This window comes from Sylvia atricapilla, chromosome 5 (assembly GCF_009819655.1).
Source record: "Sylvia atricapilla isolate bSylAtr1 chromosome 5, bSylAtr1.pri, whole genome shotgun sequence".
Classification (NCBI taxonomy): Eukaryota; Metazoa; Chordata; class Aves; order Passeriformes; family Sylviidae; genus Sylvia; species Sylvia atricapilla.
Window position 1 is genome coordinate 43,683,450 of NC_089144.1, and position 14,999 is coordinate 43,698,448.

At 38.3% G+C, this 14,999-nt stretch overlaps 1 protein-coding gene across 3 annotated transcripts in view; it reads right to left on the reverse strand.

Moving 5' to 3' along the window:
• The window catches only part of EEA1 (early endosome antigen 1), a 232,134-nt gene that overhangs the window by 172,549 nt on the left and 44,586 nt on the right, over positions 1 to 14,999 (reverse strand). For 2 of the 3 annotated variants that reach the window (XR_010743630.1, XM_066319268.1), the window contains exons 20-28: positions 13,987 to 14,088; positions 12,688 to 12,882; positions 11,295 to 11,477; positions 6,047 to 6,232; positions 5,470 to 5,601; positions 3,480 to 3,665; positions 2,933 to 3,171; positions 1,362 to 1,482; positions 918 to 1,016 (exon numbers count right to left, since the gene is read on the reverse strand). Coding sequence is in view for 2 of the 3 variants with exons in the window: in XM_066319268.1 (XP_066175365.1) it covers positions 918 to 1,016; positions 1,362 to 1,482; positions 2,933 to 3,171; positions 3,480 to 3,665; positions 5,470 to 5,601; positions 6,047 to 6,232; positions 11,295 to 11,477; positions 12,688 to 12,882; positions 13,987 to 14,088 (1,443 nt within the window). In the remaining variant the exon portion in view is untranslated. Of the gene's footprint in view, positions 1 to 917; positions 1,017 to 1,361; positions 1,483 to 2,932; positions 3,172 to 3,471; positions 3,666 to 5,469; positions 5,602 to 6,046; positions 6,233 to 11,294; positions 11,478 to 12,687; positions 12,883 to 13,986; positions 14,089 to 14,999 lie in introns of those variants that run through there. The other variant, XM_066319269.1, reaches the window with a different exon arrangement.

Below are 14,999 nucleotides of genomic sequence, written 5' to 3' on the forward strand. Positions count from 1 at the left end.
GAGAATGTAATTTGAGTAAATCCTTTCTATAGGGTATATGAGTAAAACATTCTGAAGTGCTTCACTGAGTCAAGAGACTATACCAGTTTCAAAAAATAGATGGGTAAGTTCATCTTCTTCTTGAATTTGTTCTCTTGAACATGGTCTGGTCACATGAAATACATTCTTCTTATATATAATTACCTGCTTTCACATTGAGAAACATCCTTGAATCAAAGGATCATCAGCAGTTGATCAAAGATTACCCAAAAAACATCACCATAATGGTGCAGGCCAGGGGGAATTACCTAAGACTATATCAGGAATCTCTGCAAAAATGAACTTCACAAATATCCCTCATCTACTTCATTGCCAAGTCACTTGTTGGAGGGGTGCTCATCTCTGGATCAAGGGCAGACTCTGCCAACTGATGCAAAGATCTTAGCTGACCACAGCAGTTTTTAAACAAGGTCTGATTACGGGCCTAAAATACATCCAGTTGTTTCTTCTGTTCCATGTTTACAAATGTATAGTCACAAAGCACCAGGTCATGGTGATGCCTCATATTTTCACACATACCTAATTTCAACCAATTTACATTCCTTTTGTACCCATAAATCCAGTTCAGATTGGTTATAAATATATTTTCTGTAAATATGCTTACAACAGTGTAATTTTGCCTGCTTGCTTAGAGGAATGAAGCATTTTCACGCTGTTTATAAACTGATACTGTTAATAATGGAAAAAGAATTATGAATAAAGTAAGCTCCACAGCCATTTTTTTAATATGCTTAGGCACCTCAAACAGTAATTGTATTCTGAGATGTCTTGAGATCACAGCACTATTCAGGCCATTTTATGAAGTCCATATCCCATCTAAGAGTTCGGAAACAATAATAAAAGAAAATCACCATAGACACAGAGTAGAACACACCTACCCTTCTTACTGTCACCGAAAAGCCTTTTCCACAGGCCATGCAATTCTGTACCTCATTGTCTTCTGCCCACTTCCTGTTGAGAGCTTGTGTGTGTTTGATCTATACAGAAGATGTAAAAAAATCATCAGGCATTTTAAAAAATGCATCTCCAATTCCCTCTAATAGCTTCTATTTCAACAGCATGCACTACCCATTGCAAAATAAAAGCACCAATTCTGTCATGATACTCAGGGCTTCTGTTTGTTCAGAGAGGAAACCTTCCAAGCTTCAAAACTATAAGCAGATTTAATAACACACAGACAGAAGTATGACCTTCACACACCATAAACACACCTTAATTGACTCTAGAAAGGCAACCCACCACCCACCTGACACAAATCTGAAATTCTCCTAAGGTCTCAGACTGAGAATCAACAGGTTTAATAGCTTCAAATCAAATTATACCTGCAATGACTGGTTTTCTCGGCCAAGTTCCTGCATTGCAGCAGTTGTATTGTCCAGCTTTTTCTTCATTTCTACAAGTTTGGCTTGAAGCTTTTCAATTTCTCCCTCACTTTTTATACACCTGAGGTAAAATAATAAATAGTAAGCTCGAAGCATTTAAGACAACGTAAACTGTGTGTCCTTTAAGTTGGTTGTAACTGAGAAGTTACCCAGATAAAATCCAGCCAAAAGAATCCTTGCTCTGAAAAGCTCTTGGATGCCTTAAGTAGGAAAATATGCTGTTGTGACAATCAGTTAAAGATTATACTGGCATTGCTCCTAAGTATCTGCAGCTTCTCAATACCTGGAGTTAAGCCCCACATCAGGGACAGTGCTGAATGCAGTCCCTCAACAGTAGGCCCTGATAAATACCCCTGTGCAACAAGACACTCTCACAAACCGGCTGCTGCAGATCAAGTCAGGCAAAGAGCAGAAAATAAACTTTTTTCTTCTATCAAGGCCACCTCCCATCAGCTGAAACTAAGTTAGCTGCTCAAAGCCAAATTTCAAAGGGTATTTTTCTGCCAAGCTGTAAACAGCTACTGGATGAGTTCAACACAGTACAGCAAGGGATTGCCAAAGAAAGAGGATCTCACTTGAATCCATCCAATCTTTTTCCAAGGTCTACTGCTCAAAAGCCAAATCACCAAGCTTGACAGTACCAACAAAAGTTTTCCCCTCTGCCTTCTCCAAACACCTCAGGAAATAAGAACGAAAAAAGCTTCCTGCCTCACAGATGTTTCTTCTGCCCTGGAAATCACTGTATTTAGGTAGCTCCCACTGCCTTGCAAGGCCTCCTGCTGCCTGAAGGAAAAGTGCTCTGCTAACCTGAAACTTCAATATATTGTAGAGATAAAAGCATGACTGGAAAAATAAGACTGCCAGTTTTCAGGAGAAAGAAAAGAAAATGCCTCCTTTGTGAACTTCAGTCTATCTAATACAATTACATGTTCAGTCTCCTAACACAGAGTAGTGGGCACACCTAGGAGTTCCTATGCAAATTCTATGTTACTTAAGGGGTCTCTTCCAGCCTCTTGGATGACATGGGCATGTATTCGAACTGAATCAAGGCACAGGAGTCTCAGAATGATGGAGAAGGACAGTTAGTTCAGGTAAGAGAAGTTCTCTCTGCCAGGCCTCACAAGGTTGACACAACAGATGAGAAGCCACAGCCTATATACCTGAAATCTCAGAGGAGCCCAGTGGATTTAGAAGGCTCTTAGAGATGGACATAAATCTTTGAGAACAAGCACAGAGCTGTGGCTTTGGTGATAAGTAAAGATCCTGATAAGCCTGCCTTATTTTCTACAGAACAATCACAAACAGCACAACTGGTTCCCAAAACCTCCTCCTGAGCTTTGGCAGTGATCACAGAGGGCTGACTCTGGAAACTGCACCCACAGCCCAGCCAGTATGAACAAAGACAGATTTAAATAAAGCATGAATATAGAATCCCAAATCAACTCAGGTTTCATTCTCAGTTAATTTAATTTCTCAAACTACACTTCTACATCATCATGACCACAGCTTACCTCTCCAGCAATGCCCTTCTCTCATCCTGATTATTCTGGACTGTTGCTTCCAAGACAGCATTGTCCCCACGTAGGTCATCTGTCTGCTTCTCCAGCTCACTCACTCGTCTTTGGCTGCTTTGCCACTCTTTCTTCATGGTAGCCAGGTTTTCATTCAGGGCTGTGACCTGCATGGTGAGCTTGGTCTCCTTTTCCTCATGCTTCCGTTTTTCTTCTTCTTTGTCTTTTTTCTCTGTGTGCTATAAAACAATGGAAAAATCAAAAACAAAAGCTTCAAAGTATTCTTTCTCTATTCTCTACATTTATTTGAGGCAAAGAATTTTACTGTAACAAAATCACTACTTTTAATCAACACAGTCTATTAGACAAAGCTGTCACCTCACTGAATTTTCCTATACTATTAAATGCCTCAAAGATTTTTGATCTTGTCATTTAAAAGCTACATGTAAAGTGAAACTGAAGTCAACCCACTGCTTTTTTTCTGATCCTAGAAGAATCCAAATAAGTGTTCACAAAACAACAATCTCATTCTCTCTAACATACTAACCAGTTTGGCTTCAATTTCAGCACATTCTTTCTTCAGCTCCTCTTCTTTCTTTTTCAGCTGATCTTTGACAGCTTGATGTTTTTGTTTCTCTTGTTCCAGAGTTGAATTCACATTATCTACTTTGCCCTGCAGTTCTAATTTCTGTTGAATCAATAGCTGGTTTGCATCCTTGAGATTTGTCACCTCCTGTTAGGATACAGAGTTCAAAGTTAAAGCAGCAACACTGAAATTTAGATTTAAATTAAAAAATACTGTAACCCTTTCCTAGGAGAGGACAGCAATAATTTTTAGTTTCATCACTGGAAGAAAGGATGATTTCATAGAGCAAAGTATCAGTGATTTTCATAATCAAATATTTTAAACTTATATTATGATCAACATTCAAATTTAAAAATAATTTTAATGCATGCTTCTGCTGAAGTAGAGAGGATGATCTGTTAAATTGTTTTCTACCATTTCTTGAAAAGATGCATCTATTGTCATTTTCTAGGTACTGTTCTAAAATTTACTTTGTATTGTTCTCCGGGTGCAATAATGAGGTTAAAAACTTCATAATGACATCGTATAACTGAATGCTGATGTAAGAAAGTTAGTTTCTGTTAGTCTTCAATACATAAAAAATTACTCTGTTTTAAGCAAGGGGGACTATATAAATAATGGCTTTACTTGTTCTTCTGTAACTGAACTCAAGTAGAATAGTTAGTTTAATTTACAGAAACCATTTTCCTTAAAATTACACAGCCAAACATACAGGTACTAAGAGATTAATAGGGGTGTGGACCATTTTCCATAAACCAAAATTCACAGTACAAATTAAAACCAAACCAAGGACAGTGAAAAGAACATATCCTCAGAACAAGAGGATACCCTACAGATACAAATACATCCATTCCTTGCTAGGAGGTGGGAAACAGAATTTAACTCTACAGGAGACTTTCAGTCTGATTGTATGTAGGGAGATGAAGAAACTACTATTAAGCTGATATTGGTGTGCACACCTTTTACATTCTTATAAATTTTATTCTTTAGAATAGAGACTTTAGGAACAACAAGAATTAAAATACCCTTCCTCAAACACAGAGTCCTCGAGAGAAACGAGGTACAGACTTATACCTAAAAATTACAGACCCCTTTCAAAACAATGGAGAACAAAAGAACATCTGAAGGGTGTACGTTATGTTATTTTCTTTTTTATTAGTGTATAGGCAATTGTACCTGTATTTATACTTGTGCAACAACTTAAACTAAGTGTGCTTAACAGATACTAATGTAATTGCTAATAGTACAGTATGGAAAACTCAAACTGCAGCCTTTTAGGAATGTTAGTTTTTATAGAGACTAAAAAGCAACATGTGGAGTATGGCAAGAAAAAGTCAGCTTTACTGAAGACTAAAAATTACTTCATTAAATCCTCACAACTTTCACCCTTTAGAGAGCTCAACTGATTGTTAGGATTTTGGAAGAGAGTTTGTCTTTTATGAGGCTCCTGACATTTGCCTTTTATGAGGCTTCCCTTACTGTGACTTGAGACATTTTAAGAAACAACACTAAGGGAAAACAACTAAGGGAAACAACACTTACTCTACCATGCATCCTTGAGAAGTCCCAAATGTACCAGAATATCTAGGAAAACTTCACCATTGTGACTCCTTTGGACAGCTTTTAATTTCAGAATAGTCAAGCAGGGGTATGCAGAGTAAATTAACAATGGAACTGAAGAAAAGCCAGGACATACAACTCATCCTGCAGCTAAGACAAGTTATGCAGCCCACCTGGCTCACTAGGCCCTTGTGCTCAAGGATCATCACCAACCAAGACACCACTGATGAGGAAGCTCAATAAAATCTGGGCTTTGGTTTCCTTACCTGTAATACCAATATTTACAGTAACCATCTTTGCAAAGCCATTCCAGATAACATCGACTGAGTAGTCACATATTTCTCATCAGATAACCAAATATATGAGGAAGACTCAGTTTGTCTCAATGTACCTTCTCAAATTCTTGCTTGCAGGCTCTAATCTCTTCACTCAGCTTGGCACTTTCTTTTTCAAGTCTACTCTTTATTTCCTGGAGCTCTGTTGTTTTACACTTTTCGTTAGCCAAATCCTTTTCTTTCAAAATCTTTAAGAGAAACAGAAGTGCTAGAAAAGTTACATCTTCCAAGTTCACAAAATAAAAACCCCAATCAATCGAAAAACATCCAGGGCCCAAAAACTATTTGGTGGCTTTATAATTATGGGGAAACAACTGCCATACATCTACCCACAGTTTGTAATGCAATTAGCAGCATGATTGCAGTTTTAGATGTAAAACTAATAATGTTTTCCCACCTGTCTAGCCACAAACCTGTCCAGAACAAATTAACATCATGTTCTAAACCAAATTCACTACGACTGTCTCTTTTTTAAGTCTTTTCACCAGAGGTTCATTAAAACTGTCATTGTTACGCAATACAACAGTGTTATGCTCTCAAATTAGGGACATAACAGAAAATAATAAAGGGTGCCTGCAGGGGGCGGATGTGAAATCTCCTGTGTGGAGTTTTCAAAAAGGCAAAGGCATTTACCCTGTCATTCTGAAGATCTTGTAGCATTTTGGTCTTCTCACCCAGCTGTTGCTCTTTCTTTGATGCATCCTGCTCCAGTGTAGACTTAGCTTTCTTCAGTTCCTGAATCTGTTGATTACTGCTAGCAATTCGATTCCTGCTGGAAACTAGTTCTTCTTGAACTAGAGCAAGTTTTTCCTCTGTGGACTAATGACAAAGAGAGTTCTGCAAGTTATCTTCAGTATAAAAGTTTCAGATACTAAACAACCACTTAAACATCCTCCAAGTAGAAGAATTACCACCTAGAGTGCAACATTTAGCTTTAAATGTTGACAGAGCATAATTACAGAAACTTCTAGTTTATAAGGTTACCCTAAGTAAAAAGAAACTGTCAACATCATTTCCAGGAACAAAATCTTACTGTACATATTCCAGTTTGCATCCTTACACAGACAAAAGGTGAAAACATGCAGAAAGGCAGAAAACAAAAGGGAACTGACCAAAAGAGAATGCACTTGAATTTGCTCACACAAATTAATTTTATTACCTAGGCAAATCAACTGTTCTATAACTCTAGACAGCTGTTACTTAAGAAGCAGTGAAGCTATACTTTGAAGATTTCAAAAATCATTCAATGCTATTTTTCACTAATGGCTTAATGAAGTTAGTGCTAGGACAAATGTAATTTTTTTTAAAATTGTGAAGTGAAATGTAGAAGATAAAAATGCTACTATCAGGATGAAATGTTTACAGTTTCTGCTGCATGAGCACTGTAAACATTAAGTTTAAATTTTCATTCAAAATCCAGAGATGATACTTTATTTGCTTCTCTCACCATTAGCTAGAAAAAGAACTTTGATTTATCTCTCTGAAACAGGTCACAAAATCCCAAGAAATAATCCAAAACTTGGACCCAAAGCTCATTCTGTTTGCTCATAGCAAAGTCAAATTTTGGGTGTTTTTGAGTTAATATTCTGAAGGTTCCTTAAACCTTCTAGCTTAGATAAAAACTAGTTCCACTTGAAACCAACAAGAAAAAAACAACCAACCAACCAACCTCATCCCGCTTCTCAGAAATACTTGTATTTTATGGAATTTTTTGATGCTATGAGACAGAAGGTAAGCTGTGATTTATTGTTAGTAATAAGATTTTTGTCTTCAGTGAAGCAGTAAAGATTTAAATTCTTTCAAGACAAACTCAATTCTTTTTGAAGTTCTTGCTTAAATATTAATCAAACCTCTTGTTGAAGGTTAGTGGTTTTAGAAGGAACTAAAAGCAGAATTTTCACTTCATTCAATTATGCATATGCTTTAGTTACTCCCATGTTGATTTGAAAGCTAATTCATTTCTGATGCCTCATGATCCTCCTTTGTAATATCTAAAGTATTTTGCTTGTAGTCAGACTTAATTTGAAACAGCAGTGATGGAACACTGCTGATTCAACAGCATTTTCAACAATCCCCACGACTCTTAAAAAGCTCATACCAGCTTTTAAAATTAATTTTCAGACAAATTACTTTACTTGCTTTCTGAGACATTAGAGTTTACTACTTAATACTTCGAAAGGTGTTGACTCAGAATTTTTGTAAAAAAACCCAGAAGCTCTTTTGCAGTTTTGAAGTTTCAGTTGGGTGGGTATTTCAGAAAGCAAAATTATCTCCCTCTGTTCCATTGTGTGCAGTGTAACACCATATTTTCCTAGCACTGAAGGATAGGAAGTCTAGCAACATCATATAATATCTGCATAGGAAAAGCCAACAGTCTCCAAAGTTTTAGAAAGAAACGCAGTAAAGACACAACTTTTATTCAAATTTGTTTCCAGTAGAAGAAATGTGGCTACACCAAATTTGCTAGCACCAGATGATGAAATGTGATGAAGTGGATAGTGACATCCACCCCTCAAAGTGTCTGGACTGTACAGGTTATCTCACTGCATCTATACCAAGGCTGAGACAAGGCATAGAACAAAAGAGGTCAATCAGTACTTATTTGTGTAAATAAACAGAAATGCTAGGTTGACTGGTACAGAGTTTAAATAAATAAAAATATTTAAAAATTACAGTTAGATTCACTACACCTTGGGCTGTGCCAGTGCAAATCATAGCACCAGCATCACAACTGGTCCTAGCAGGGTGGTAGGACCTAGATTCGGTCTATCTACATGAGGTGCACAGACAAGCAATTGAGTCTGCGTGCTCCCTGATCCCAGTCCACAAGGATCAACATGAAATTATTCACAGACGCTATCCTGATCTCTCTTCACTCCCTAAAAAAAATGTTTGACTGACTGTACGCAACTTCGGCTCATGACTTACAGAACTGAGGTCTGGCAACTGAGTTTTGTTCCAGAACATTCACTGAATATATGCTGACAGCAATGCCAATGTTGGAGACAAAGAAACATTCTTTTGGAAACACAGAAGAAACTGGGACTGACTACAAAAAACACAAATGCCAAAACTTAAGAATATTTGGCAGAGCTCAGGAGATCAGATTCACAGAAAGTATTCTCAAACTAAGTCAAAATCAAGGCAAAAATAACAATTTGTACACTAACTCTTCTACATTAAAAAAAGCCTTTTTCACACAAAAAAACTGTGTGACTATACACACACAGACAGATATTTGTATAATTATATGTGTATACACAAAAATTATTAAGTGGTGTTCTTTTGAATTTTATATATCCTTTTTTTTATCAAAAACTACAACTTTAACAAGCACTCAAATCTTACCCTATTTCTTTTTCCAGTCACAAAGACGTGTGTGAAAGTTATTGTTAGAGATATTTTTAAACCAAAGTAAAGTTGCAGCAAATAGTATCCATAAAATTATAACTACATTCCCACATCCGATTTTATTCTTTATTTTATTCTTTTTGGTTTTTTAACTACAACACCCCTCCGGCTTCCTCTGCAGGCCCCAGAGCTCCGCGGTGCGCACCCGGCCGCAGCTCCATCGCCCGGGCGCTGTGCCGGACGCAGGCGCTGGGGCCGCTCAGCCCGGGCAGCGCCGCATCTCCCGCCCCAAACTGCCCCGAGGCTTTCGCTCCCTCTGCACCGCCTTCCCACGGTTTTCCAGCCGCAGCTGAGCCACGGATCCCAGCGGCGGTTTCCCCAGATGCCAGCAGATGGTGCTCTGCGCACAGCCCAACTCCCGCCGTGCCCGCCCAGGACCCAGCCCACCCTGCGGCACCCACCAGCCTTTCATGATCCATCCCTACGCCTGGAACCCGGGCCCCGCAACAGCACCGTGCCACACCCCGTGAGGACGTTTAAGTTTTCCCTTTTAAATCTAGCATTGTTAGGATGTCACGATATGATCTGGCCACACTTGTTCTGGACAATGCTGGGCTCCTGACTCAACACTGCTCTGCAGGGAGTTCATGCCTCTGCTAAAAATCCTGCACTGAAAGACACCCTAGCTGACTCTACATAAGGATAAATTTTAAAAACTTTTACCACTGGCTACTAAGAAGATAAAGGCAAATCTAAAGCTCAGCCTGCCCATCAGCTTTGGTTCCAAACTTCAGCCAAAACACAGAGCAGTGGCTCAAATGAGCTACTTTTAATAAGTAACTTGCCCAAGGCAAAACACGCAGACAACTGATTTTGAATAGGCTATGAAATTCTACTATAAAGTTCTTCTGCCTTCAGTGGCATTTTGATATTCATCTCTCAAGACTAATACTGTCACTCTGAGGCTGTCTGAATGTGCTTTTTTCTTTTGTGGTCTTCTAAGACAAGTTATCACTACTTCTTTAACTTAATCTTGTACTGAGGGAAAACAGTTCTGCTCCCCACCTTTTCCCTCTTCTAGGAAAAAAAGAAAAGAAAAAAAAAAAGCGGCATCAATCAGACTTCATTAATCCTAACTAATAAATGTTTTTTTACAAAAAAATTCAAATCAAGCAAACAGCTTCTAGATTGTACACCACTTCAGTAGTTAGGACCCCAATCTTCTTCAGCCTTTCTAGGCTCCACAGAAACTTACATCATAAGTCATCAAGTTACCTGATTGCTCACCTTAAAAATCTTGTTTCCCCATTGCCATCACCTTATTTTAGCTTTTTGCATAGAGCTCTCCCTCTCTCTTGCTACCATCCCCATCAGGTCTAAATACATCCAAGACACTTACTATCCTATTTTTTACTTGTCAGGACTAGAGGTCATCAAACTGCTTTAATAACAATACTTATTCACAGCTGTTCTGCAACAAGTGATACTTTAATGAAAGCTATACCAAAAAAACCTCCAAGTTACTGAACATGTCCAGTGCTTCTACAGGCCACTCCATTAACAAATGGTGATTTAAACGCATTGCAGGAAAACTCACAGATGTATATGTGCAACAGTAACAAACTGAAAAAAAGAATATGCTTAAACCACAGCTCCTTGTTAATCATGCGGAAGTTCTTCACAATTTAATGTAGCAATTCAACCATGGTGCACTGAAAGTAAAGCTTCAATAACCTACAGGGAAACATGGCAGGTAATTTAATACTACAGAGGAGTAAGTCTAATAAAACTGCAGTGACCTATACATAAAGGAGGCATTTCTCCTGCTTCTTAAAACAAACTGAACCTAGAATTCAGTCTCTGTGGCACAGTATGTCCTGGGACCAACTGAAGCCTTGGCTTAGTACTAACGTGAAGCAGGCGGCCAGAAAAAGGGGCCAAAAACCACCTCTGCTGACTGGGTCAACTCTCAGCAATACCTCCTTGAAGGCACTGCACACTTATACAAAACCAGTAACTTCAGTTTAGGAATAGCAAAAACTTCAACGACTAAATTCTGGCACTTGTATTCCAGGTAGGTCCAGAAGCCTGCTGTTTCTAGTAGACTGACATCTCTTAACATCTACCATCAGCCAGGAATACCCTAGTTAAATCATCTGGAAGATAGCAGTTGCTGGCAGACCTTGGCCTAATTAGCTATGCTATTTAAATTAGTTGAAAGCTACAGTATAGAACAAGAAAACCAACATTAAAAAAGAACTCTTCAGTGAATATAGGACCAAATCACTTTTCACCGTGCTGCTGCAGAAGTGAAAGAGTATTTCAGGTAAATTGGCAAACATGTTTGCTTTTAAATCAGTTTCAGAATATCCTTTGTCTCGGGGGAAGGGATTAAGCATCACCAAATTCTACATATAGCAGAAGAGATTTTTTTTTTTTCACTTATACAGTTCTTGCATTGTTTCATGCTCTTCAAAATGCATATTAACATCTACTAAGCCACATATGACATTAAAATGTCTGCAAGTACCTTAAGGTCCTGCCTGGTTGCCAGGAGCTCAGACTCTTTCCCATAAAAATCCAGCTGCAGCTTCTCCATGTTTTCTTTATGTTTTTCATGGGCCTTCTGTAAGTCTGCTAGCTTGCCTTTCTCTGCTTTAAGCTCCTGTGCTGACAAAATAGACTGCTGTTGTAGTTTATTCTCCAGCTCTGCCTGAAACATAAGTATAGAAAGTTTTAGTTAAAGTTACAGACAGTAAAGTTAGCTTAAGCATTTCAATAAAATCCATTTCTACTGAAAGAGAATTCTGTTCTTCTTATGGAATAACAGTAACTTGGTATTTGTGATTTTACAGTAACATTCTTAACTAATTTAACAAAAAATTTAATTCACAACGAAAGACTAAGTAAAACACATTAAGATCAAACATTAAAATTTGGAATAATGTTTCCAAGTGTGCAGGTTTTGCCTGAGAATTTTCTTCATAGTAGTTAGTATGGAGTCTGTGTTTTGGATTTGTGGTGGGAGCAGTGTTGTTGTCACAGGGATGTTTTAGCTACTGCTTAGCAGCACTCACACAGAGCCAAGGCCTTTCCTGCTGCTCACACCACCCCACCAGCAAGAAATCTGGAGGTGCACAAGAATTTGAAGAGGGCACAGCCAGGATAGCTGGTCCCACTGACCGAAGGGATATTCCACACCATATGACATCATGCCTAGCATCTGGAGCTGGCAGAAGAAAGGGGAGGGAGTTTGGAGTGATGGTATTTGTCTTCCCAAGTCACTGAGCAGCTCTGTGGCGCTGAGTTGATGGCTGAGTAAAACCACGACACCAAGACCAAATGTTTCCAGAGGCTGTCTAAAGCACAAATATGAACATGTAGCACTGGGCAGCCAAAGCTGGAGCCACATTTAACAGTGCATGGCACACAGCGCAACATTCCCTAATGCTGCAAGACATTTGAACCGTTTCCATTATGGTTTATGAGTTTCATACTGTCAGTCAGATAAATTCTTTTGGTATAATATGAGAAGACTTGGTTTAGAACTGCCACGGAAATTTTAAAACACTGCAGTTTGTCTAAAAGTACTCGCACAAAATTCTCCTGCTTTACAAGAAAATGGCAGCCCTTGCTTTGCTTCTGAAGCAAAAAACCCACACTCAATCTAGCTTATTTTATCCCTTTATTAAAATTCAATTCCTGTGAAATTCGTATTTCAGCACTGGTTCTTTTCATTATTGCTGTTGATATTTTTATCTCCAACAGCATGTGAAGACCTCACTTCCATATCCTGACCTTATCATTTCCAACAAGACTACAGCAAACAGACTTTATCACAAAGTTATTGACATAAAAGCTTCAGTATTTATCAGAGGAATTTACATTCATTTTCTTATAAGAGCAAGAAAGGACAGTCTTACCTTTTCTAAAAGGGCAGTTTTTAATTCAGCTTGCAGTGTCTCACTATGTTTTTTCTTCTGCTCAAAAGATTCCTTTAACTCTCTTAGCTTTCCCTGGAGATGTTGCTCATTCTTTTCTTTTTCCTTCAGAAGACCCTGGATCTCCAGTACTTGTGCTCTTGCTGAATCAAGGTCTATAGACAACTGCTTAGAAATCTATATTCAAAAATATGAAGTAACTGTACATAATTAAACTTAAATCACTATTAGTACATGTTGTTCACAGAATCAGACCATCCCACAGGGCCACTGCTGTTTCAGACCTATGTGGTTGAACACTGGTGAGCAGATTTTACAAACTACTGTAATGCATTAAAATAATCTGTTATTCCAAATTTACTGCCCAGAGTAGTTATTCCAAATTTACTACCCAGAGATAAACAGCAGTCTTTTTTTATCCATTCTAAATTAAGATCAGGCAACTCTTCTCACACCAGGAGTGGTTTGGGCTCTCCTGCTGCAAACTGCAGCATACACCAAGCTCATCCTTCTGTACTTTCCGCTGAGCACCACAGCACTTCAGATGAACGAGTGAGGAGCCAGGGAAGTAGCAGCCATAGTCACAGAGCAATTATCATCACACCTGCACACCCCCAAACCTCATTCAGACAGTCAGTGTTCATCACAGTCTACCAAACTATGTCCACTGATCGAATCTTTTCTGATCCCTTTGGGGAACAGAAGATGCCTTGGGTAAAGAAATCCATTAAAGCATATGTGTCCTTCAGGCTGCCAGCTGCACTGTATGGTCTGAATGCTCACCTTTGAAAAAGTACATTTGGTCCTTATGTAGTCACAACCAAGAAGTGACTTACACAAGTTTCAAAAAGCAATTCAGTCCTTGAAGGATATCTGAAAATGTCCTGTCAACTCCACTGAGAACATACTGAATAAGCCTGAGAATAAAATAGATCTAAGGATATGAAATAACAACTTTTATTGTATGGAGATACAAAAGAAAATGGGGACACAGTAATACCAAGTAACCGTTTCACTAATGAAACAACCTGAAGGGCTAAAATTCCCTGCGACGGTATGGGGAGTACAGGAAACCAAAAATAAAACCTGTCTTTTAAAGCTTCACATTACCCTCTGGGAAAGTTCTAATATCACCTTATTTCAGTGCCAAAGATACTTTACAATTTGAGAACTGAAACATCTTTATCTCTCAGCAGTCCCAACAGGTGAGACTGAAAATCAATCTTTTAAATATTTATTAATATTGGTTTTTAGATTTTTAAAATTAAGTGGACAACTTACCCCCTCCTTTTTCTCCAGTGAGTTTTTTAATTCATTCCTCTCTTTAGCTACAGACTCTGTTTGTATCTGAAGTTGGTGTTTTAATTCTTGGCAAGATTTTTCCTAAAAAACACAAGACAAGGAAATATTCCCGTTAGCTTCTAAGACTGTGTTCAGATTATTTCTGCAGGAGTTACAAACCCTTTAAAAAAATGCTTTCCTCTTCAATGAAGAATCTTAGCTTCTCAACTGCAGACATTTTCAGCTCAGAACCTCTCAAAATCTTAAGTGGAAAATCTAAGCCACACATTAGATGACCTGTACTAATAAACTCAGATAGGTGCCGGAGTTGTTCTCATTAGGGGGAGTCTCCCTGTTTGAAGTTGTGCTTGGCACCCCTTATCCTTCTTGATGAAATAGTAGGCTCATTGGTCTCCTCAGGATCTAAAATTCCCTCATGTTCTAAAACTCACAAGCAAGTACATTTGCAGACCTCCATGCATATGCAACCATATATTAGGCCCAAATACTACACATTTAAGACACTGGAGAGCCTCCAAAAGACTATGGAACAAGAAGCAGAATCCGGACTACTATCTTTAAGTCTAAACTGGGGAGAAAATCTTTCAAGTTTTCAGCAGAAACAAATCTTTAAACAACAGTAACTAAGAAAAGCAAACTAAAGAGCTTTTCTTCAAAAGGTGAGTGAGAAAAATGTTCTTTTTAACTAGCAGCTGATTTTTGTTTTTAGATCAGAATAAAAGGAGCTCTGAATGTGTTCTGGAAAATGGTGACATATAAAATGAGAAGGATATGAGAAAGACACTCTTTGCCACATCTGAGACAAGGGTGTCAGAACAACTGTATTCATATAGTGTCCATTCACATCACCAAGGCAGTAGAGGTAAGAAAAAGGTGCATTTTAACCCTAGTAATAGTTTACTTTCTTTACCATAATAGGTTGCTCTGGTGGTCAAGTATTTGTTATACTGTCACTTGTAAGACCTTTCTGAAATTCAAATAGTTCTAGGACT